This window comes from Schistosoma mansoni, chromosome 4 (assembly GCF_000237925.1).
Source record: "Schistosoma mansoni strain Puerto Rico chromosome 4, complete genome".
Classification (NCBI taxonomy): domain Eukaryota; kingdom Metazoa; phylum Platyhelminthes; class Trematoda; order Strigeidida; family Schistosomatidae; genus Schistosoma; species Schistosoma mansoni.
In genome coordinates, this window is record NC_031498.1 from 23,063,141 (window position 1) to 23,088,219 (window position 25,079).

General features: G+C 36.3%; 1 protein-coding gene across 1 annotated transcript; it reads right to left on the bottom strand.

The window, feature by feature from the left end:
- Window positions 1-212: 212 nt before the first annotated feature.
- Smp_175430 (putative dna repair protein xp-E) lies at window positions 213-24,936 on the bottom strand (the record flags this gene model as incomplete). The annotated part of the gene is made up of 17 exons (XM_018797246.1): window positions 213-642; window positions 3,248-3,567; window positions 5,056-5,542; window positions 6,717-6,884; window positions 7,868-8,226; window positions 9,744-9,997; window positions 12,375-12,591; window positions 14,698-15,059; window positions 17,801-18,169; window positions 18,671-18,743; window positions 20,123-20,428; window positions 21,121-21,304; window positions 23,998-24,289; window positions 24,352-24,506; window positions 24,542-24,658; window positions 24,691-24,839; window positions 24,876-24,936. The coding sequence occupies 17 exons, from the start codon at window positions 24,934-24,936 to the stop codon at window positions 526-528; spliced, it is 3,990 nt and encodes a 1,329-aa protein (XP_018652307.1). The 3' UTR covers window positions 213-525.
- Window positions 24,937-25,079: the final 143 nt, after the last annotated feature.

A 25,079-nucleotide genomic window follows, 5' to 3' on the forward strand; every position in this document is an offset into this window, starting at 1 on the left:
TACGTACCGTCAGACTAGGTTTTAGTTGCTAAATTCGCACTTCTACTGCCATAGTGCGCATACCACAGTACTGCATTGAATGTCCGTGTGAGTATTTAACCTAAACTAGTCACAATATATCAGTCGAACCGCCTATCCTCATGTCATTATCTGTAAACCCAGTTTCTGAAATGTTTAAGTAAACCTAATACCTCATAGGACAAGAAAAAATTGGTGTAAACAATATATTTGATTTTTAAAGAAATATAAGCAGTATCCTAACACCAACAATGTAGTGAAGGATGGGACAAAATTTCGACAAACTTTATCCTAGTATATTTATATGAGCGTTACATCAAATGAAAGAGTGCATTATTAAAGAGGAAACATGTACAGAATTAAAATGTTTGGGATAATTAGGTGGAAAAATATCTAGCGGATCTCATCATCAAAGGCAAAAGTAAAGACAATGAATGGTAACAATTGCATCAATATAAATAGATCGATATAAATATTCAGTATGATTTCTTTGCTACACATTGGTTACTAATGAAGACGTGACATTTCTTCGACAACTTTGACTAAATCTTCCACAGTACACTCTCGTGTTTCAGGATCAGTAGTACACGTTGAACCAGCAGTTCCGAATTCATTCATGTTTACCTGCAAAATACGAAATTTCGCGTGTTTACGCTTAAAAGAATGCAAACAAAAATAACAAGTAAAAATTCAGATTCTGCTTATTAGCCTCGAAGGTAAATAGACAGCATATCGAATTCGTCCCACGCATAAATACATCCCATTATAAAGGATTCCTATTTCATTCCCAAGAACAATTACACTGACCCCTCCATATACTCTAGGAGAAATGACTTTTAACAGATAGGCTTGCTGTTTGTACTGGGAGTTTTTGGTATAATTCCTACATGCTTGCGTTCCTTATTTCTACATGTTTATTCTGGCTGCTATATTTGGCCCACAATACCGTCTAACGGATTGAGGTTGATGTGTCTGCCAATGCCAAGCAGATTCACATACTGTCTAAAACCCAAACAGTATGTAAGGTTCAAAGGCGTAGAAATCTCCCAGTCATGGTCACTTACATAGGTTCCTGATCGATCTCGACCGGCAGTCTGCCCCTGCCAACATGATTCAAAACAACAGTTAATGATTTGTTAGGAACTCCATGAGGTCTTGCAGATTGTGGTATGTCTCGTGTTTCGCTCAACAATTGTGGATGGACACTCATTATTGGTGAGTATACGTGGGAGGTTGGATAGTTCATTGTCAGTGATGTCTTCTGAGCATATTCACCTGGACCTTGATGTTAAAGATTGAAATAGTTTTCCTTTCGCAAAAGGGAGTTCGGACCAAGGAAGGATGAGAGGTTGGAACCATTGTTTCTGCACGCCGAGTTTGGATTTGATTTGGTTGATCGTCAACGACTCAGAAGAGCACAAGTTTTTGATAAAACCTCTCTTCGACCCTTCTACCTTTATTCCGACCTACAACAGTTTGTACTGAGAGTTGAGATCGGTGGTAGTAGTACTCAAAAAAGTGTAATTGAATTTCGCACAAAAAGTAACACAGAAGAATAGCGCTGATATAAATCAAACCAGGTCTAATAAAAAAGTGTCTTGCTGCTAGTGCTGACGACAACGTCGAAACACTTCAGTGAAACAACACGCAATTCACTAATTATATAAAGGTCCACTGAAGTAATACGGATTCCATACAACGGACTATACTGCAAAGTCGTACATGGAGGACAGACCACAGATACATTCCAAGTGAAGACCGGAGTCAAACAAGACTGTTTACTCTTTCTCTATCTTCTGGTCATTGACTGGGTTACGAATACCTCTCCATTTCACGATAAGTACGGAATACAATAGACAGCTTATATGCAAATAGACGATTTGGACTTCGCAGACAACCTAATTCTTCTATCCCATACACACCAACAAATGCACGTCAAGATAAACAGTGCAACAAAAATCTCTACAGCAGTAGGTCTCAACATACACAAAGGAAAAACCAAGATCCTCAAGTACAACATGAAGAACACCAACCCAATCACACCTTAAGGAGTGAGCATCCTGGGTTCGAATCTCGCAAGACGAGGTCGTGGGTGAGCACTGCTGAGGAGTTCCACAATAGGACGAAACGGCTGTCCAGTGCTTCCAGGTTTTCCCTGGTGGTCTAGCTTCAATTGACTCACGCTTTCAACTATGAAAATACTAAATCTCCACAAAAAACCCTTCTGATAATAATATTTTAGACACTATATTAGTGAAGGCCGGAGTCAAACAACACTGTTTACTCAACCTCTTTCTCTTTCTTATGGTCATTAAAAGGATTATGAAGACCTCTACATCTCACGATAAGTACGGAATACAATAGACAACTTATATGCAAATAGACGATTTGGACTTCGCAGATAACCTAATTCTTCTATCCCATACACACCAACAAATGCAGGTCAAGACGAACAGTGCAACAAAAATCTCTACAGCAGTAGGTCTCAACATACACAAAGGGAAAACCCAGATCCTCAAGTACAACACGAAGAACACCAACCCAATCACACTTCATGGAGAAACTCTGGAAGGTGTAGGGACTTCCACATACCCGAGCAGCATCATCGACGAACGAGGAGGATCTGATGCACAAGTAAAGGTAAGGGCTGTATTCCTACACCTCAAGAACGTATGGAACTCAAAATAACTGTTTATAAACCAAACAACAAAGTCACAATCTTCCATACGAACGTCAAGACATTCCTAATGTACGGAGCTGAAACTTCCAGAACTACCAAAACCAGCATCAAAAAGATACAAGTATTTATAAACAGTTTTCTACACAAGATACTGAATGTCCATGTACCATCATCAACAGCCTATTATGGGTGAGAGCAAATCAGCTTCCAGTTGAAGAGAAGATTAGGAAAAGATGTTGGAAGTGGATAGGACAATATATTGAGGGAAATTACCAAACTGCATCACGAGGTAAGCCCTAAATTGGAATCCTGAAGGGAAACGGAAAAGAGGGAGGCCAAAGAACACGCTACATCAGGAATCGGAAGCAAACATCAGAGGGACGAATAGTAACTGGAAAGGATTGTCCAGGATAAAGTTGGATAGAGAATGCTGATGGTTTGCTTATGCTCCTCCATGAGGGGTAACGGGCGTAAGTAAGTAAGTAACTGAAATAATAGTGTTGATAATTATATAAATTGTAATGATCAAACCAAAAGAATGTTGCATACCGGTATTCGTAAACCTTTGACTAATTTAGCCTTGTCGTCCATGCTTAAATCTGTAACTGTTTCAATGAGATCACCATCTACGAAATTATGCGCCATCTTAATTTCGCGATCAGCTTTAAAAGCTCTCCATGTATCATGTGAAAATCCACCAACAGGTACAACTAGATTTGATAAACGAAACTCGACTTCTTTCAAAAACGCAAATAAAACTGGAGAAACTTGAACAAGAAGCCCTAAACCCCCGTTAACAGTACCGTAAAGGTGACCAGGATAACCAACAGCAGTCCAACGTTCTTCAGCATTCTGAAGCACAAGATTACCTTTAAAAAAACGTACGTAGTTAAAAATTATTGCAGATGTTTTCAAACTTAATTCGCATTATGGTTTCACAAATAAAAAGTTATGCAGGTAGTCATATAACAACATAAATCTCTGTAGTATTCAAAGTAATCCAAGCCACAGTGCATGTCTTACATGATTTTATACTGTTTATTGGAACGTGGCGACGAAGTTTGCGATGATTTGCTATTTACACAAACCTGAATCTGTATTGATACCTCCAGTAAGCTTCAAATCCAGCTTCCATCATTTCGAACTACAGTAAGTATATCTTTTGATTCATTTATTATTATATTATTTATTTGAACACATAAATATTGCTACAAAAGGGTACCTAATACATATGTGCCACACAAGTTATTTGATTTGTGTGGGCTATGATACTGCCCGGGTGCCCAAACCGAAACAGCTATACGACCCGAGTTACTCCATGTTTAATTTACAAAATTAAATTGGTCAGTTCAGTTATATACAACAATTACTTGCTGGCAGAGGTACCAAATATGATTCAGGCAAGCTAAAGGAGAATGGCTTCAAGTGATAAGAACTAGAGAGTTTTACTCATTCCTAGATAATATAAACAATGAATGAAGATGATTCAATACATATTTAAACTTTGTAATTCAAGTGACATTTTGATGAGTTCCTCGAAAATGTTCCTCTAGCGAAACACTAGAATAATACATGAGTTCAGTTGTCAGGATAATTTAATTTTCAATGTCTAATAACAGATATGAATGTTAACGGAAATAATACAAATAATCTACATTGCCATATTTATAAAGATTATCAAATTAATTAGTAATCACTTTGATTAACATTGATTGGCCAAATATGATTATTAATGTATTGATGATTAAAGTTGGGATGAAGCCTGGGTTACAACAGAAATCGGTTAAGATTTCATCATCAGCACAATGAAATTAAGATCGTGCCGAATGTGGTGCAAACTAACTTAAACTATTGGTTTTTATTCAACCAAAACAGTATGTCCTATTACTCTGAGGTGTTTTGTACCAGGATTTTCAATATATTCATAAAATTAAGAAGTGTATGTCGTCTATCATACAACTTTAGAGATGATTTCAGTTCAGCAAAACAGTTCTGACATCCGAAAAGAATGCAATGATTATTAGGCCACTAATCCGACAAAAAATGACACAATATATGTACACTTCGAATGACCCAGAAAGACTGAGAAATTAATAGATGTTGAAAAGTAACCTGAAATCAAAAGCTTAACTGGTAAAACACATTGTAGCATTACTCAATCAGGTAAGGGAAAAGTAGGTCCAACTAATGAATTTCTTTTTGAAAGTACAACTGGTTAATTTAGTACATGTTGCTATAATAGGTTTCAGATTAATAAAAATACTACTTGGTTGTGAAAACCATTTCACTTCATAATTGAAAGTTGAGTAATGAATCAATTGGATTGGTAAAATGTTGCATAATAAAAAAATACTTACCACGTACAAATACATTGACAAAATCTCCTGTATGAAAATAAGCACAATCAACTAGACGTTGCATTTCACCAGATACACCACTAGAATTCGGTTTACTGCCAGTTAGACGAGAATCAAGGAAATGACGAGTTGATTGTGTACTACTACTTCGACCCTCTGCTGCTGATGATATTGAACTCATGGAAGTTGTATTAGAACTAGTGCTGGAGGCAGCGATATTATCATTGGTAGTATTATCAGGTTGAGTTGATAATCCGGTGGTCTTTGATGATGAAGCATTATTGGATTGTAGTTGATTGGATAATGATGGTAAAACGCATGAGTCACTCGATGATGATAATAAAGCACGAAAACTTGGTTCTTTAGTATTTTCTGGTAGATCCCTTGAAACGACGAAAAGATTATTTTCTACTTCTGCAGCAAGAAAATGTTCATCATCAAGGATTTCAATACATGTTGTCCAACGAGGATGACGATGTCGTCCAATCTAGTATGGAATAAAAGTATCATTTACCTTTAAAACGAATTGTTCAGTATAAACAAAAAGAGGGACACCAAAACTTAATATATATATATCTGTGTTATAACTTAGTCAGAAATAAACACTTTCAGGAAACTATCAACTTTATTTACGGGAAGCCAATCTTCAAGAGTTGAGTAAAAGAGTCATAGCATCATGGACTCACACTGATTCACGGAAATAAACAAAAGTATTTAATGAAAGGTAAGAAAATTATATAAATAATAATAAAAAAATACGTCGATACAAAGGCTGATACATAAAACATACAGAGAATAGAACCATAGAGAACTGGTGAAATTTGAAAAAAGATTAAATCCAGAATGCTTTCAAAGTTTAATTATCATAAACATTACACATTAGGATTATGCAAATTTCAATTTGAAAAGTAACAAATTAACTTGTAATTTAGAAAGAAATACCAAGATTTAAGGAGGATGTAAATATAATCACACTAGGATTAGTTGAAGCCTATTTCAACATTGAAAAGTAGTACATTTAAAATTAGACTAATTTTTTCATGTCAATGATAATAACAATAATAATAGTAATGAAAATCATAACAAGTTATGGGAAAGAAAAAAAGCCCTCAAATGCCCTGGTACGGCCGAGAGTGGGGAGAGTCCGTCCTCTCTCTTTCGAAAAGCTCTCATATGGCCACGCGTATATAGCCTCTGCCAATGAAGTCCTACTCACTGCCTTCTCGTGGCATTACTGTGGTTTACGAAATTGAGAGGACGAAAAGCGAATGTCCAGAGCTTTAACCGGGTTGATGGACACAGAAAGTTCACCTAGGGGAGTTGGAAAACCCTGATTCCAAACCAATGGTGCACATGGGCTCCACTATCCTGAGGGAACAAATGGCGTATGAATCAATCGTTGTTAAACGGCTACCATGGGACTGCATCTCCTCACGATGCTCCACTGCCTTGTGGATCAGACCTTTAGGTCGAAGGCTCCAGGTGTGCCCCTTAAGAAAACCACCTGCTTCAGTTTTGGCACTTGGGCAGTATCACAGCCCTCACATAAATCAAATGAGATTTGTGTGGCGCATATATATCTGGTGCCCGTTTGTACCAAAAAAGAAAAAAACAATAATGTAACTGATTTTCAGGTTTAAAAAACAAAAACCGAAACTTACAGCTTCAAAGTTATTCACATTTGATTTGAATAGTAACAATGTTAATGAACGCATTAAATCACCGACAAGAACAAAATCACCTTTACGACGAAGAAAAAGTACGATGATATTCTCATTGAAACTACAAGCTAATCGTAAAGAATCTTCTTTAATATCAAAAAGTCGTACCTTTTGAAAAACAAGAAAAGGAAAAAGGATAGTTTCAACGAATATAGGCGAAATGAAAATAGATTTTCTTCTTCATAAAATTAATTATTTGAAATGTACATTGAATGTCTTGCTCATTATCATTTATTCTGTCAGTCATATGCAACGCAAGACCAGACACATATATGTATCGGTTTAAGTTGTCATATCTTATTAACACAACATGATGAACACAAAATTCATAGAAGCAGTTAATTGTGTATAAGAATATAGTACAGGAAGAAAGAATTAGTTCGTAGAAAGAAATATATAAAACAATTTTAATCTCACAGTTTAAGGGAAGACAAAGAGAGTATACACCGACGCCATTGTGATCGATTCTGAGCCTTGTCACCCCGAGTCTTCAACCATTGGTTACGATAGTCGAGCGGACTTTATTGTTTCGACTGTTTTAATATATTCATTTTGTTAACTTCATTTCAAAGTGTCAATGTTGATTACGGACCAACTGACTATGGAATACGGAATGTGATATTTTTGTTGGTATATATACTGTTATCGTTTTTTATCTGCTTATCAGCTTCAGCTGATGGATTAAGTTGCTAACACAGCAAAGATATGCTTAAAACGATGAGAAACAGTTAACAAGAAGTCGGAAAGTAATGACATGATCAAAATGTCCGTCGAAATTAAAGAATGAATATGTGTATACCATCATGACAGGTCAATCAACTATTGTATTTAAACTACTTGAAAATTAAAGATTCGAAATTGTTTAAAGTAATTAGGTGTTGGGGATGTCAATTTTTGACGGATTCTGTTTGGATGTTTGTTAAGCAGAAAACACACTTAATCAATGTTGGATTTTCATGATATATCTAAATGATAGGAGAGAGCATATTCACAGAAGAAAATGCAGTAAACAAACGTTACGTAGATGAGATAATTATACAAACAAACGATAAAAATAGAGAGCAATTAATCGCCAAATGATATACACCTACTGAACTATTGATAGCAGCTAGTAGACGACCATTAAAATCCACTATTCGATAAACAGAACCATTTACATCATGTACTAGAACTGTGTCCAATCTAGAAGATTCAGGATCCCAACGGAATAAATGAATTCGTCCTTTAGATGGTTCAACTTCATCTTCTACAAGGAAAGCAGTGCCTACAGCAAACAATGGTCCATTATGAATATCAGATTGAACAGAAGCTATACTGACAGCTACTTCAACTAGTGTTTGACTGAAGTAAAAATTATGTGCAAATTGAATTTCCAAATTAGATTGATTGAATATAAGCAGAGATGAAACTTCAATTTCACGGAACTTTCGTTCAGTAGCAGAGACAGAAGCTAGAAAATAATGATAAACATATATTTGGCGTGAAATCATTGAAATTAAGTATTTTGCATATAAATAAAAAAAATTTGGATTTGTAAGCAAACGGTGGGAAATTCCTGAAGACTGTTATGACCAGAAAGTGAGATCATTTAAAGAACTATTTTCAATAAATCCCATGTAAAACTAAAAACAAGCGATTTCTTTTACTCTAAGACAATTTGAACAATTTCGGGGTTAAATATAAGATAAAAAAGGTATAAGGATGGTCAAGTTGAACTTTAGTTACTAAATTAGTTCTTGATAAATAGATAGATTTTTGAAAATTATGTGAATATATATAAAAGGTTAAAAGAAATGGATTTTCCGTTAGAAGAACATACTCTTAACGAGTGGCATTTATTTATTTATTTATTTAAACACATAAATATTGGTACAATGAGGCACCAGATATATATGCGCCACACAAAAAATTGTCATTTCATTTAATTGTGTGAGGGCTATGATACTGCCCGGGTGCCCAAACTGAAGCAGGTGGTTTTCTTAAGGGGCACACCTGGAGCCTTCGACCTAAAGGTCTGATCCACAAGTCAGTGGAGCATCGTGAGGAGATGCATTCCCATGGTAGTCGTTTAACAACGATTGATTCATACGCCATTTGTTCCCTCAGGATACTGGAGCCCATGTGCACCATTGGTTTGGAATCAGGGTTTTCCAACTCCCCTAGGTGAACTTTCCGTGTCCATCAACCCGGTTAAAGCTCTGGATATTCGCTTTTCGTCCTCTCAATTTTATAAACACCCCTCGCCACGAGAAGGCAGTGAGTAGGACTTCATTGGCAGAGGCTATATACGCGTGGCCATGTGAGAGCATTTTAAGAGGGAGAGGCATGCTTAGTGAATTGTCTCGATTATTTAAAATAATCAGTGTTTGGAAATTCTTCTGCGACTTTTTCATTTAAAATCTTCTGTTTTTGCTTTTGGATATTTTGTTCTGGTTTGTTTTGGGATATATCTTATCCTTAATCCAATTTTTTGAGTGAAATTCATTAGATTAAGAGAACATAAAATAAATCATAATTATTTCACTAAGAATTTCAGTTTTATTTACAAACAACTCCCTTCAGAAGCACATAATAAAACATTAACACCGTTGGATGCCGGCTCAGTGGTCTGGTGGTTAAGCGCTCGCGCGCGAGACTGATAGGTTCTGGGTTTTAGTCTCACGAGGCGAGATCGTGGATACGCACTGCTGAGGAGTCCCATGATAGGACGAAACGGTCGTCCAGTGCTTCCAGATTTTCCATGGTGGTCTAGCTTCAATTGACTCATGATTCCAACTATATAAAACATAATAGTACACTTATAAAACAATCCATTAATCGCTAGCGATTCGCTTTACAGATGAAACTACAAGTTGAATAAATACGTTTATAGATTAATATATGTCATTTTCTAATGAAAAACATTCATAAGTTACACATTAAATACTAAATACTGTAATATTGTTATTATAGTATTTGGAAACATACATGGTGCAGTCTTTGGAAGTCGGCTAGCTGATTTGGGAATTTTTTGTGATAGAGATATCGATGAACGAACAGGTTTGAATCCCATACCTTCTTGAAACATTTCTTGACGATATGTAATAACACCTAAGCTGCTGGTTTCTGACTGTAATGCAAGACGTTTCGGTGTTTCCTCTAAAGGCAGAGTTCTTACGTGGAGTTTTTGAATTTCATCCACTGATCCAATGATGAGTGCTGTTGGAGTAACCAGTGCAATGCTGGATGGATTATAAAAAGTGCATTAAGATGCGAAGGCAACAATTAATATGATTTATGCAATAACATTAAAACAGATAGGACTTTTTATGTAAAAAAAAACTGCCAAATATATACAAATTGATCAATTTTGGAAATCAGTACCATTTGATCTACACTCAGTATCCTGAAAGTCCTCGATTCAACACATGGAGTAGGAACCATTGCGGGCATTTGATGAATCCTAGACTATCACAAAACAGTAGTTTAATGCTCTCTTGTTTTCAGTACTTCAATTTATATTGACACATGACGACTAATATGAAGGACTCGGGATTCTCTGTGAAGACTAGTATTCAGTAGAGCGAAATAATACAAATGATTGACTTGGTACAGTACTGACAAACTGGCACAGTGGGTCAATCGGAAATCGCCAAATGACAAGTGCATGTGATTTAAGAAGAAATGTTTTTTCTTTTTCAAGGGATTAAAGTCACAAACCACTATAGGAATATTTTGGGGGGGACAAACATATATAGTCATGGATGTACATAAATGCACTTAGCCAAATAAACTTCTCTTCACACTATTCGTCATTTTTTAGAGCACGCGAGCTTGCATATGAAAACAGTGCTTATCAGTATCAGCTTACGAATATCGCGCGTTACAACACTGACAATACAAATTCGCACAACCCCCAATTATTTTTACTCTCAGTGATGACAAAGAGCGATGACACATTTAGAAAACCTAATTGTTTCTTTGATCGATGATGATCACCGTGGAATGTGTGTGGGTATTATATAAGGGAATACGGGTGTGCTTGAAGATTGACGGTACCATATCAATCGCGAATATAGGGTTTTAAAAGTGAATTGAAATAATAATAAAACATCTAGGTTTGCAAGAAATGCCCTTATACATCAACATAATAAATAATAGTTTTTGAGATTAAAGGGTTCAACGTTGGGACTTTGAAATGTCTACCCGGTCGTCAGTGTAAGTATTAAGATAAGTTAACACATTTACCAGGTACTCAGGTATAAGCCACACTCAAAGTATGAAGGTGAGGGATATTACCCGGTCGCCCGAACAGAGTTAGGCAGAGTGGGGTTAGAACATGGGACTGAATGACCCAAAGTTAAGGGCCTTAACTAATGAGCTACCGTTCCGCAAAGTGTTTTTAAAATGCTAGATAAACAGTCAATAACACATGAATCAAAACATTTTCGTCAAAATTGATAATAACTACTAAAAAATGCAGATCACCAACAGGCGGAACTTGAGGTATCTTAGCTCCTTGTATTTTATCAGATTATAATTAAGATTACAAGAATTTTAGTCTGTAGCGCTAATATTAGGACGAGATGATAAGCCACTGAAATTTATTAAACAAGTCAAAATTCATATAAAACGCTTCGTAGCCATACATGTAAACACACCTGTAGGTAAAAAAAGCAACCAAACTAAGATTTATGACAGACTTTGAGATTTATAACCCAATAGCTGAAATATTCAAATGAATTGATCAGAGTTATCTGTCCAGTGTTAATAAGTTGAATTTATGATAAAGTTGATGTCATTTTCGCCTACGCAATTATCCTAACCTGGGGTAAGGGAGATGATAGGTGAAAAAACTCAGAATCGATCAAAACGATAGAGTTGCATTCACTTTTTGCTTTCCATTGAATCTCGAGTTTTATAATCATCTTATCCTATTTTTTATTTCACAAATTCTTTCGCGTAATATATTGTTTATACCTATTTTTTATTGAGAGTAAGACTGTCATTCCCGCTACTTACTCTGAGATTTATATTGATCATTTCATATTGCTCTGCTAATATGACGTGACAACTTGAACCGAGGGATATATGTACCAGGGTTCTACGTTGTTAATGACTGACTGATTGATGATGATATTCATGTTTTTTATGTGTTGGGAATGCTAAATCCCCAGAACTTACTTGGTAAACGGCCTAATATTGTAATTTTATTTTTAAAATTTGAATTTCTTCGTTTTCGCGCCAAAAACGCTCTTTTCACCTTCGAGTCGAATTTCTCACTTGTAAAATATCTTAAATGCTATTGGTCCGGTGTATCTTTGAGTGTGCTATTTTGTAATGCTGCCCAAGGACAATTTATCGCTGTATATATACGTTTGAGTTTTCCCCTTACGATTGTTGTACTCAGCTGCTTACGGAATATATTTTCCCTACTTCGCCGTGGACTTCTTCCTCTAATTAGCGGGGCCTGGAACAACGGATTAGATTAGCCTATCGTGTCACTGTGTCATTGACCTTCGTTCGTTTACCGAGAAAGTCGAATTAGCATCAAGCATATCATTATGTTGTATTTTTTTACTTTAAACTACATAAAATTAAAAAAAGTATGATTCTTACCAGTCACTATAAAATAATCCATTTAATGGAGTCATAAAATTCACTTCTTTCAAGTTCAAATTGGCAAATATTAATTTATTTTTAATTGAATATATTACACAAGGATGATTTGAGCAAACAAATACGTTCACTTTACGTTGTGAACGCCATTGTCTAAGAAACATTGAAGGTCCAGTGCCTGCACTGACACGCTTGGGATCACGTAAACAAACATGATCTACAAAGAATTGAAATAAACTAGTTTATGCAGAAGTGCTAAAAACGTCAGAGAACAAAATATACAGTACTAAGAGAACAAAATCAAAGAAACTACCAAGTCATTATGGATTGGGATTTCATGGTTTTATAAATAAATACGAATTGTAGGTGCTGAAATGAACGAGTGGCATCTCGACCAATGACCATGCAATGATAAGATATGTGGCTGAGATAGCTGCTTAAGAGAACGAATTATTGACTAAGGCCATGATTTATTTGATATCAAAGACAAGACCACTAGTCAGATGAACGGGGTTTCATGTGTAACAAAATTTTATGCTCATACGTAAAATATTAACACAAAACATTATAGATGACTAGAGGTAGTTTGTAGGTACTTATTTGCCAATCAATTTAGACGTTACTGTTAAGCCCGAATCTTGGACATCAAATTAAGGGTGAAGTGAAATAACTTGACAAGTATTATATGTAAAGATGATGCTAATGTAAAATCTAGCAACGGACCCATACAGACTTAAACTAAGACCTACACTATTTGTCCGCTAGATAAACTGTGGGTCTTTCTTTGTCAAATTTAAAAAATATCTCAAGTTTAGTCATAATGACGAAGGAGCTACAAAAGTTAGGTGACAAGCCGCAAAGTCTGCTACAATAGCATAGTAAAGTGTTCATTCATTTTCTTCTCCTAAATTTTGAGTTCTAATATTGTTACACACTTTTTATAACTTGGATTTGCTGACTTATAACCCTCTACGATCAATGCTTTCGTTATCGTTGATACCATTATTTTGACTGTTGTATATGATTCACATTAATCTCAATATTGACAGAAATTAAGTTCCAGGACTTTATATGTGATGTGTTTTTGTTTTATTCTGAAGTTTGCTCATCTCATTTTTCTTGAAGCAAATGTTCGGTATACACTCAAATTGTGACCAGACTAATTTAAATGTTGGAAAATCTTGTTACTTCACTAGCAACTATTTTCAAATATATACTTAAGACGATGGAGAAAACAAGCAATTAATAAACTGAAAGTTATTGTAGATAAATAAACCCCTAAATTAAATTTGCAAACTGACAACTTGTCATCACTACAGTTGATAAATCATTGCAACCATCAACTACTTTGGCAAATAGAATTAATTGCAGATTACTCGAATAAATACAGATGCCCTGGTACGGCCGAGAGTGGGGAGAGTCCGTTCTCCCTCTCGAAATGCTCTCACATGGCCACGCGTATATAGCCTCTACCAGAGAAGTCCTACTCACTGCCTTCTCGTGGCATTACTGTGGTTTACGAAATTGAGAGGACGAAAAGCGAATGTCCAGAGCTTTAACCGGGTTGATGGACACGGAAAGTTCACCTAGGGGAGTTGGAAAACCCTGATTCCAAACCAATGGTGCACATGGGCTCCAGTATCCTGAGGGAACAAATGGCGTATGAATCAATCGTTGTTAAACGACTACCATGGGAATGCATCTCCTCACGATGCTCCACTGACTTGTGGATCAGACCTTTAGGTCAAAGGCTCCAGGTGTGCCCCTTAAGAAAACCACCTGCTTCAGTTTTGGCACTTGGGCAGTATCACAGCCCTCACACAAATCAAATGAGATTTGTGTGGCGCATATATATCTGGTGCCTCATTTTACCGATATTTATGTGTTTAAATAAATAAAATAAAATTTAATTTAATGCGACTTATTTATCAAGTGCACTTTTTTTAAAATTTAGCTTGAGGACTTGAACTTTGGACCGTTGAAATCTTATTTTAAACTATTATACATAAACACTATTGTTTAGCCCGATCGTTAGAATTTGAATTTCCTTGTAATAATTATCCAAAGTTAATTAGCAGGTATACGATACTTTTAGGCATTATTAAACACATTTTCTTAGAACAGTTACTATTTAAAAAGAATGTATGAAAACGACTTGAACACACTTGAGTAAAAGAAAAATTGTTTTTTCAACCACAACTTTATTTTAAAAAGTTGCGATATGTGAATAAATATATGGAATTATACAAGGCAACCATTATTCTGATATGATTCAGTCAGTATGTGTTAATATGATTGTATACGGGAAATAAGTATGGCTCACCTTCTGAAGGATCAATTGTATAAAAGTAAAGAGTACCATCACCCATTGCAGCAAACAAATAAGCTATATCCTCCAACTGAGCAATCAATACAGAACGTGGTAATAGAGCTGTGCCAGTTGATGCTGTTGTCTCCGGTAAGGGTTCTTCATGGACAAGTTCTAAATTAGGAAGTTTAAGTAAAGCGAGACCATGTCCTAACCATAAACCGACTGCAACTAAATATGGTACAGATTTATCAGGAGTAGAAGATGAAGTTGAATCTAGATGATTTGATGAAACTGCATTAATAGCTGCGATTGCACGATCACGATTAAAGGGAGTTAGATCAATACAAGCCACTTCATGAGACATTTGTCTATGTCTATGTAAGCAAAAAATAGATGACAAAATAGGATATATAGAATAGATTGAGAGCGAGGGGTCATTGTAATAAAGAAAATGCAATATTACATAGGAACATTTTGAGCTTCTCTCCAGCTGGATATTTCTTAAAGGAACGAATATGAAACAAAACACTATTAATTGTATGAATCCTCTGAATAAACACAGAATTTTTAAACTTAAGATGCCACTAACATAACCGCAAAACTAAAAGGACAAATGCTCGAAGGCAGTCACACATGGTCTTTTTGTGAGAACCTTTTGATATGCTATATCCCTACTATAAAGGTATTACCGCCACAGACGGAAATTCGTGGGGTAAAGTGGGGCCGTCCTTTTCTAGAGCTCCTACCGTCGTGAGAAGGCGGCATCTCGGCATATGCTGGTTGTCTAATGGAAACAGCTTACTGTGGTCACACACCGGTACAGTTAGCGGTGTGATTTCACCCTTGGACCTTAGGTTGCTGCTTTTAGTTTTACCGTTCTCCACAATTGTCCCAGACAACAGAACTTGATTGGATGATTACAAACAAGAAGCCCGACCACCACATCAAGACAGCACCTACAGTCGAGTGACTAATCAAGCAAACAAAACCTTGTGTGGTCGCATATTTCTGAACTTTCTTGAGTGCAAAAATAATAACAGCTGTGATGAATACTTGATTCATATCTCGTCTATGGCCGAATTAGTAAATCCATGAGTGATAAACGTAAATCAAAACTCCTGATTCATAGCACAACTTCATAAGGTAAATCTACCAAAATCAGTGATAAAATAATTTACATGTCTGACGGTAAGAAGAACCATGTGTAGACTAAGCCCTAGTTTGCTTAGAAGCAAAACTCCACACACACTTTTATGCTTTTTTAATAATGTGTATACACGAAAGCTTTATCTTCAGATTCTTCACAATGTATTCTTTTCAGAAAAAATGACATTCAGGCAACAGATGTGTAGATATTCGAGACTTACTTACTTACGCCTGTTACCCCCAATGGAGCATAGACCGCCGACCAACATTCTCCAGTCCACTCTGTTCTGGGCATTCCTTTCTAATTCTATCTAATTTTTGTTCATTCTTCTCATGTCTGTCTCTATTTCCCGGCGTAATGTGTTCTTTTGTCTTCCTCTTTTCCTTCGGCCTTCAAGACTCCATGTGAGGGCTTGTCTTGTGACGCAATTATGTGATTTCCTCAATGTGTGTCTTATCTACTTCCAGTGCTTCTTCCTCCACTGGATGGAATCTGGTTTGTTCTCTCTCACAGTGGGTTGTTGGTGGTAGTGTCTGGCCAACGGATCCGAAGTATATTGTGTAAACAACTGTTGATAAACACCTGTATCTTCTGGATGATGGCTTTTGTAGTTCTCCAAGTCTCCACCCCATACAGTAGAACTGTCTTGACATTTGTATTGAAAATTCTGACTTTATTGTTGGTTGACAATTGTTGTGAGTTCCAGATGTTCCTCATTTGTAGATATGCTGCTCTTGCTTTGCCAATCCGCGCCCTCACATCTGCATCTGATTCACCGTGTTCATCAATGATGCTGCCCAGATATGTAAAGGTTTTCACATCCTCCAAAGCTTCTCCGTCAAGTGAAATTCGATTGCTACATGCTGTATTCTATCGGAGAGTCTTGCTTTTCCCTTTGTTTATATTGAGACCTACTGCTGTTGAGGCTGCTGCTACACTGGTCGTTTTCTCCTGCATTTGTTGTTGCGTTTGTGATAGAAGAGCCAGATCATCCGCGAAGTCTAAATCGTCAAGCTGCATCCTGCCTGTCCACTGTATCCCACGCTTTCCTCCAGATGTTGCCGTCTTCATGATCCAGTCGATCACCAGGAGAAAGAGAAAGGGTGAGAGTAAGCAACCTTGCCTAACACCGGTCTTTACTTCAAACGATTCGGTGAGTTGTCCTCCGTGGACGATTTGGCAGTTTAGTCCATCATAGGAGTTCCGTATGATATTGACTATTTTCTCAGGGACGCCGTAGTGTCGAAGAAGCCTCCATAGTGTCGTCCTGTCCACGCTAACAAATGCTTTCTCGTAGTCAATGAAGTTGATGTAGAGTGATGAGTTCCATTCGATTGATTGTTCCACAATGATACGTAGAGTTGCGATTTGATCTGTGCACGATCTATCCTTACGAAGATCCGCCGATCCGCGCCCCCACATCTGCATCTAATCCACCGTGTTCATCAATGATGCTGCCCAGATATGTAAAGGTTTCCACATCTTCCAAAGCTTTTCCGTCAAGTGTAATTTGATTGGTGCATATTGTATTGTATCGGAGATATTCGAGACAGCAACAGTAAAAACAGTGAACGCTCAAGATAAAGTTGAATAAAAACGATTTTGAATGGTATTTGGATTATAAGTAAACGTTTATCAGTACCATAAATTTACTTATACATGCCGATTTCTAAGTTCGACACTTACGGTTCATAAGCATGAAGATAACCCAGTAAACCCAAGTTTGAAACAAACTGAAAGTCTAATCAAGTATGTCGGACAACAGTCTATTTATATAATAGAATGCTGAAAGTATCCTATTACAAATGAATTAAGTGACCGTTCTTTTGCTTTGTTTCCCCCCATAAATTGCTAGATATTTCCTTTTTAAAAAACAACAAGAACGTTCACATTACTTTTACTGTTTCAATATGATGTGTAAACGAGGCGCATATGACTTCATAATACGCAGAAATCTTAAAAACTTACGAAACTTGTTCAAATTTTGGATTATTCGATTCTCCAACTACTTTTAAAACATACAATTCTGTTCCACTTGCTACAACAATAGTATGACGAAATGAGCTAAGACAAGAGATTCCACGTCCAGTTGGTGGTTTCCATTCTGTTAAACAACCTTTGCTACAAAGTGACTGAATACCAATTAGGCGTAAGCCACTTGTTGTTGCTTGTAACAGTAAAGGATCTAACGTATTATTATTCTCGTCAATCATCATAGATTCTGGCCTAGGTGAATCATTAGCAGGTGATAGTGTGGCACAATAAACAGTTTGTTCATCAGTCTTAAAACCTTCCAAGTGTAGAGCTGTAATATCATCATCGGCAAGGTGAAGAAGTCTATAAATAAGAAGAATGAAGGATAAAGAATTTAAAAAATTGAACGAAAATCCACTGAAATAAAAATGCGTCTAATGAATTATCAGTCAATTAACTATACTGTTGATATGAATGTGGACTAAATTTGAAGTAACATGCATATAAACAAGTATATGATTTTAAAATTTATTGTGAAGTTGCGTAACTTCCTAGTTATAATAAATCTAGGACAGGTGTCAAATAGTTAGGAGTTTGCCTTTTAACTTTGTGAAAACTCCGTAAAAGTAAATGAGTAGTAGGCAACTGTACAATCGTTTAAACCCTTAGTTATTCCCAACAGAATGACAATGTACTGTGTATAGTTACAGATGACACTATGTAACTGGGGTCAGTTTCAGTGTTAACGACTAAACTATACGTATCCGTACCTTGGAATAAGATACTTAATGTTTTAATAAATCGGGCAACAAAGAATTTGAGTTATAGTAAATGATCCACACAAACACTAAATACATTACTCACTGGGTCTGACCAACCATAGATACTACAATTGTATCATCGAAACGATCCGATTCAATGGGGAAGCACCAAGCACCTAGAAATGAATAAAACGTTCAAATTTAATTCCTTTCAGAGAGGACGTCGCAAATATAAGTGAGTAAACAAATCTAACTACTAATTACAACAGACTGAAACACACTTTATATCAGTTTGGTAGACTGCAAAATTTGATGACGTATATGTTTAGGATCTAATCAACTGTAAACGTCTAGTGTCCTGAGAATGTAAAATCAATTGTTGACTAAGAACTCAAAAATCTTGAAGAAATCAGCGTTATTCTATTTACGCTGCACTCCTAGACAACTCTATAACGTTGAAAACAAAATTACATGCCATAAAACTCGTAATGTATCGGAGGATCAAACAGTTCGAAGAATCAATGAGAGAAATAGGATAATATGGAGAAAACAATTATTTATCTATTTGAACACCGAAACATTTGTACAAGAGGTCACCAAATACATCTGCGCCAAACAAAAACAATGAGGTTTTGAAGAGGGGGAAAATGTGAAGTGAGTATAGTGAAAAAGAACAGAAACTAGTGTATGAGAGTGAAATAATAATAATAGTAATGATAATAATAATAAAATAAACAATTAGAGAAGCAGTTCAGTTGGAAAAATTACAACCGGAAAGAATTCTCCCAGTTAAAGTTACGTTCACTTTTATGAATAAAGTTACAGCAGGATCCCATTAATAACATGGTGTTGTCACTGGATGTCAGAATTGTTCAAAGGCTACGTTGATCAAATGCAATGAGTCGTCTAACATCTTCAACTCGGAGGTCAGGTTTCACAAGCATAGAATAAAACTGCTCTCGCCGACACGTTGTAGATCTGAACTTTTGCAGCCAGACTAACATCACGATGGAGCCAAAGATGACCCAGATTGGCATAAACCACTCTGGCTTTTACTATATGTGAATTGATCTCATCAATTAAGCAAGGGATAAGAAGAAAAAAGGACTTGAATACTAAAGTGTTAAGCATTTTAGAAGGCTTGATTTGCTAACATTAACAACATCTGGTGTCGCCAACTAAGAACGTATAGTGATGTTGTCTGTCAGTCAGTTGCCATCATCGTAAAAACCTGGCACAAATATGTATCAGATCAAATTGTCACAATAAATCAGTAGACAAAGATGAAATTAACTGTTGTCTGGCAGGTACCTTGGGGATTACGAACATCATCGAATAATACACTGAAAGGCACAAACTAAGCAGTGCAATCCTAAACATTATCAGATTAGTGCTTAAATATTTTCAGACAAGTTCATTACAAACTAAGGATAACAGTAATAAACATGAAAAATTACCATCTCTATAGGTAAATTCTAATTCTTTTACACTTCACAATCTGAACAAGTAGTAAAATGATGAAGTCGTTACAAAATTAAATAATCAAAACAGTAACCTTTAATTAGATCTTGATCAATAGTAGCATGTTCGTGAATTCCAATTCCATTGCGTATAACACGTAGACTTCCTTCTTTATAAGCTCCTGAGCAAGTGATCAACTGATTCTGACCTTTTGTTTCTAATAAGACCATGTCAACTATCGGTCCAATATTTGTATATGTTTCTAAAATAGTTATATAGCTATTACGCTCAGGATCTGGGTCAGGATTTAAACGAATTAGCTGTGAGTCCCCAAGTGTTGAGCCAATAAACACAACTCCATTGTCTAGGTAGGCTATAGATTCAGGTGTCGCAGTTTCTCCTAAGAGAATGAATCAAGTAGAAAAATGTGATTGAAGTTATCAGCCAAATTGATATATAAACAAAAACTGTTAAATACTTTCATACTCTGTCACATCAAATGGAAATTATATATATATATATATATATATATATATACTAAGTAGAATATATGGGACAAATCCCAAGATTGATAACACACTTCTGATACTTTAAACCATCTATCAAATATGGTTCCATGCTTGTGAATTTAGGCTATATCGAGGCAATACACACAGTATGCACATATGCCAATTAGATACTGACCAGTTGCAGTCCTAAAAACATCAATAGGAAGATTTAAACGAATAATACTAAGTGAATTTCATCTATCAAATAGTTTAGTCGAATACAATTTGGCAGAACTAAGTTTACAGACACCATAATTAAATAGATAGTTTTCTTTACAATCTAAACCCAATATTTTTTTAAAAAAATAAGGACATACGACAAACCAGTCATTCACTACGGCAGCATTGAGCAAAACTTATATAAAACTTAGTTGTAGGTAAAAAAAGAAACATGTACCAACAGTCTCTTTCTCATCGGTAAATAAAATGCTTCATCAAGTTGTATGACTGTTGGAACACTAAAACAAATCACTGATGGAAAATATAACGAAAATCACAACTGAGAACAATCCTACAGAAAACTAATAGGATCTAATCTACATACCAAGAAGTTCAATTCGGATAGAACCAATTCGAACTGCTGAAAGACTATCAGAGTTACTTGTACCATTGTTCGCGGCCGCAGAAATATCTTCGGAGAGTAAATGTACCATGTACAAGCGTCCAGCCATATCACCTAGCAAATAACGTTGTGCATCGACAGCAGCGTAACACAATACTTGGCTGGCCTGACAAGATAAATATATTTTCCAAAAATTCAAAAAGCATTGTTATACATTAATACATAGACGGTCACTTGAGTGCTTAACTATATTAAAACAAATAGATATGACGTAGAATCACCGCAAATGTGTATCGGTCCAATCTGTCACAATCCACAGCATACAGAGAGAATAAAATGGGCAACATTAGAGGTAATTATACCAACATTAGTAAGAAAATCAGTCAGTTTACGAGATGACACCAAAGTATGAAAATGTCTAGAAAGTTAAGATTCTCCAAATGCGGTTATATGGATCATGCAGCTAAGTAACCACGTTAGAACTAGTGTACCAGTGACTTCGTACGATGAGCAAGAATATAACTTGGACAGTAAAAAAGAGATGGGTGAATCAAGGTTTGAATATTTACCCGGATCCTGAGTTTTGATTTTCTTAATGATTGGTATGGATCAGAAATGAAGCTGGTAGTGAATCTGATGCAGTCTCATTCTCTATTCTAAATAAACGGGTATGGACTTGGGAACACGGAATTTACTTCTCTTATTCTTGATTCAAGAAAGGAAGAACAAGAAGACAGAAATTAACAATGGCCGAACAAGAAAAGAGGAAGTCAAGGCACAAACTGAATACACAGAACCTAACAAGTGGAGAGTTAGAGCCGACAAGCAGAAATGTGTGGAAGACCTAACAACTACAGCAAAAGTAGCTGCAAGAAAAGGGAATATCGGACAACTATGTGAAACGATAAAGAAACAGGTAAAAAATATGGTAAACCAGAGAGACCAGTCAAGGACAAAGAAAGCAAGACAATCACGTAGATTCAAGAACAGAGGAACAGATTGATAGAATACTTCAAGGAACTCTTGAGTAGGCCAGCTCCGAGTAGTAGTTTTTTTGATTAAATTTGGACCACATTTGTTGCAAGATACATGAAAAAAACTTGAATACTCTGGGAACAGGACGGTTCTCTGGGATTTTCTATTAAAGAGTGTGCCTGAGAAGTTTATTATTATCCTAAAAGTCCTATATACAAACACCTCATGCAGAGTGATGACATACAACCACCCCTCTCCATCGTTCCATTCAAGCAGTAGGGTTAGACTAAGTTGCCCAATTTCATCATTCTTCTTCAACTTTGCTATCGATCACGTTCTGGAAACAGCTCTGATGGATGTAGGTAGTGGTGGTGTGGTTCTGTTGCCTGAAAAGAGACATTTGTATGCGGATGATATTGTCTTACTGTGAGATGATACCCAATCTATGCATTTGGTCATCGTAGCCTTTGAAAGACTGCTGACATCCAGGGACAACACCGTGTTAGTAATGCAGAGGTTCGACATCGTGTGCTCGGGCCCTGTGACGATAATCCAATTGGTGTCACCATTTTGAAACATCGACTTCGGTGACTTGGACATGCTTTACGAATGTCGTCCCAGAGAATTCCTCGTCCTGCATTATTTGCCGACGCTGGGACTGGTTAGAAAAAGCGGAGAGGTGGTTAGTGTATGACATGGAGTCGTGGTGTGAAAGAAATCTGCAAAGGACTGGCTTCTGTTGGTCCTTGACGATTCCCTAGTTAGGTTCCTAGAGATGGTGCAACACAGTGGCTAGAGACGTTATCAGATATGGCCCACAATAGAAACCAGTGGCAATCCTGCTGTAACTGTACTATACTTTCTTCATAAAAAATTGACGTAACTTCTGTGACTGGAAGAATTATTTCTGGTTGTACAATTGCTAAATGAAATGCCCGTCCCATTACTATTATTATTATTTCACTATCATACACTAATTTATGTTCGTTATTGTTCTCCTTTTTCTTATACGCGCCTTACATTATCTATCACTCCACATTCTCATTGTGTGGTGCATTTTATTTGATGCCTCTGTACAATTATTTGTGTTCATATAAATAATTAAGAATACTCAGACAGAAGATAGAATTCCAGCCGATGTTTATGTGTTTGAATAAATATATGTGATAATTACAGGGTTTATTCATTCATACTTATTATTATTATTTAATTAAACACATAAATATTGGTACAAGGGAAGCACAAGATAAATATGCGCCTCACAAATCTCATTCGATTTGTGTGAGGGCTGTGATACCGCCCAGGTGCCCAGACTGAAGCATTCATTCATACGGTCATAAACGTAAACTTCGGCAAAAATGTGCGTCAAAATAAGTTGTAGAACTAAATTGAAGTAATGATGTGTAATTAATACTAATATGGTTGAACGGCGAAATAACTTGATCTTATTAAGATAGAACTCCCTTGACTTGATCCAAACAGCCCCAACAGGACAAAAGCTATGGCAACAAGTGATACTTAAGAATTAGTAAATATCAGTTACACAGTACTCTACCAATACTTTCCCCACCGATTTTTTAGACACTAGATGATTACAAGTTACGAATCTAGGAGAAACACTGATTGCACTCTAACACAAGTGGAAAGTGGATGCCCCAATAGTATGGATATGAATCGTCAACATCCAACCAATACCGTTAAAATGAGCTCTCAAATCCCTACAAAAGCTTGGTACTATAAGAAAGAGATGAAAGTTGTTGAGGAACGAAATTGAATGCTAGGCCCAAGATAATCAGAGGAATTAATGAAAGCAACTAAGGAAACCACTTGAGATTTAAAACTGAATATTTAAAATAGATAGGAAACAAATAGAACAAAACTCACCTTTGCTTGTGGAATGTATTGAGATATATGGGGTCCATCTTTGGTATGATAACATATAATATTGTCGCCGACTAAAATAACGCCTCCATAAGGTTTCGGAACTGGAATAAGAAGTTTAGAATCCGGTTCTATAGAATCTAAGGTCAGTTGAACATTGCGAAGTACGGGCTCCCGTCCATATATTTCATAAGTCTTCATATGCAACACAAGCTCATCTTCATAAATCATAGCAAATGTTGGTAAACTATAGCCATATATGAAGGCCATATCAACAATGTTACCCTCCTCAATTCTTAAGGAAATAATCTATAAAGGGATCACACTAACCTCACGCTGTATGTATTTACAGTCCACTGATTTGTATCTAGAAAATCAGTGCCTATTTTTTCGCCAATACACTGAAGTAATATAATTTTTAAAAGCCCATGATATAGTCGCACAACAATATAGTTGGCACCAGGGTCGATTAAAACGTCGAAACCCTGGTCGATTATTCGTGCACTTCTATCCTGAAATATTTAGTATACTCAAAATATTGCAGTACTTCTACACTTCCAGAGGCGACAGTGACAAACTCCACTGAATCGTTGTTTCGTACACACTCAATGATAGCGACGCCAGCTTTGTGAGTGAGTAAAAATAACGAGTCTGTTTCACGATCCTGGAATTAACAAATTTTTCTCGAACACTAACTTTTCGTCTAAACAGACTAGCAGCAACGATTTTAGCATTAATAGGCACATCTCGAACCAATTTCAAGCCTTCACATGTAACTTCAAAAACTTCAACATATGTGTTTTTGCATATCAGTAAATTGAGATCATTTGGACTAGTAAAATGGCCTAGTTGAAGACATAATAGAGGTCATTCTGCATTACCTGTACACGTTTTTACCACAGCAGTAGGACGCTGGGTAGTCACGTGGTAAAAATGCGCCATCGACAAGACACTTCGATTTAAAAGTTAGGATAGACGCGCCACAAATCACAAAGGTTACTCATCTCGCAATTTGGCTAACATAAACAACTTCAGAACAGTTGACTTTCTTGAAATATTCTCACAAAAACACAGCGGCCAGAAAA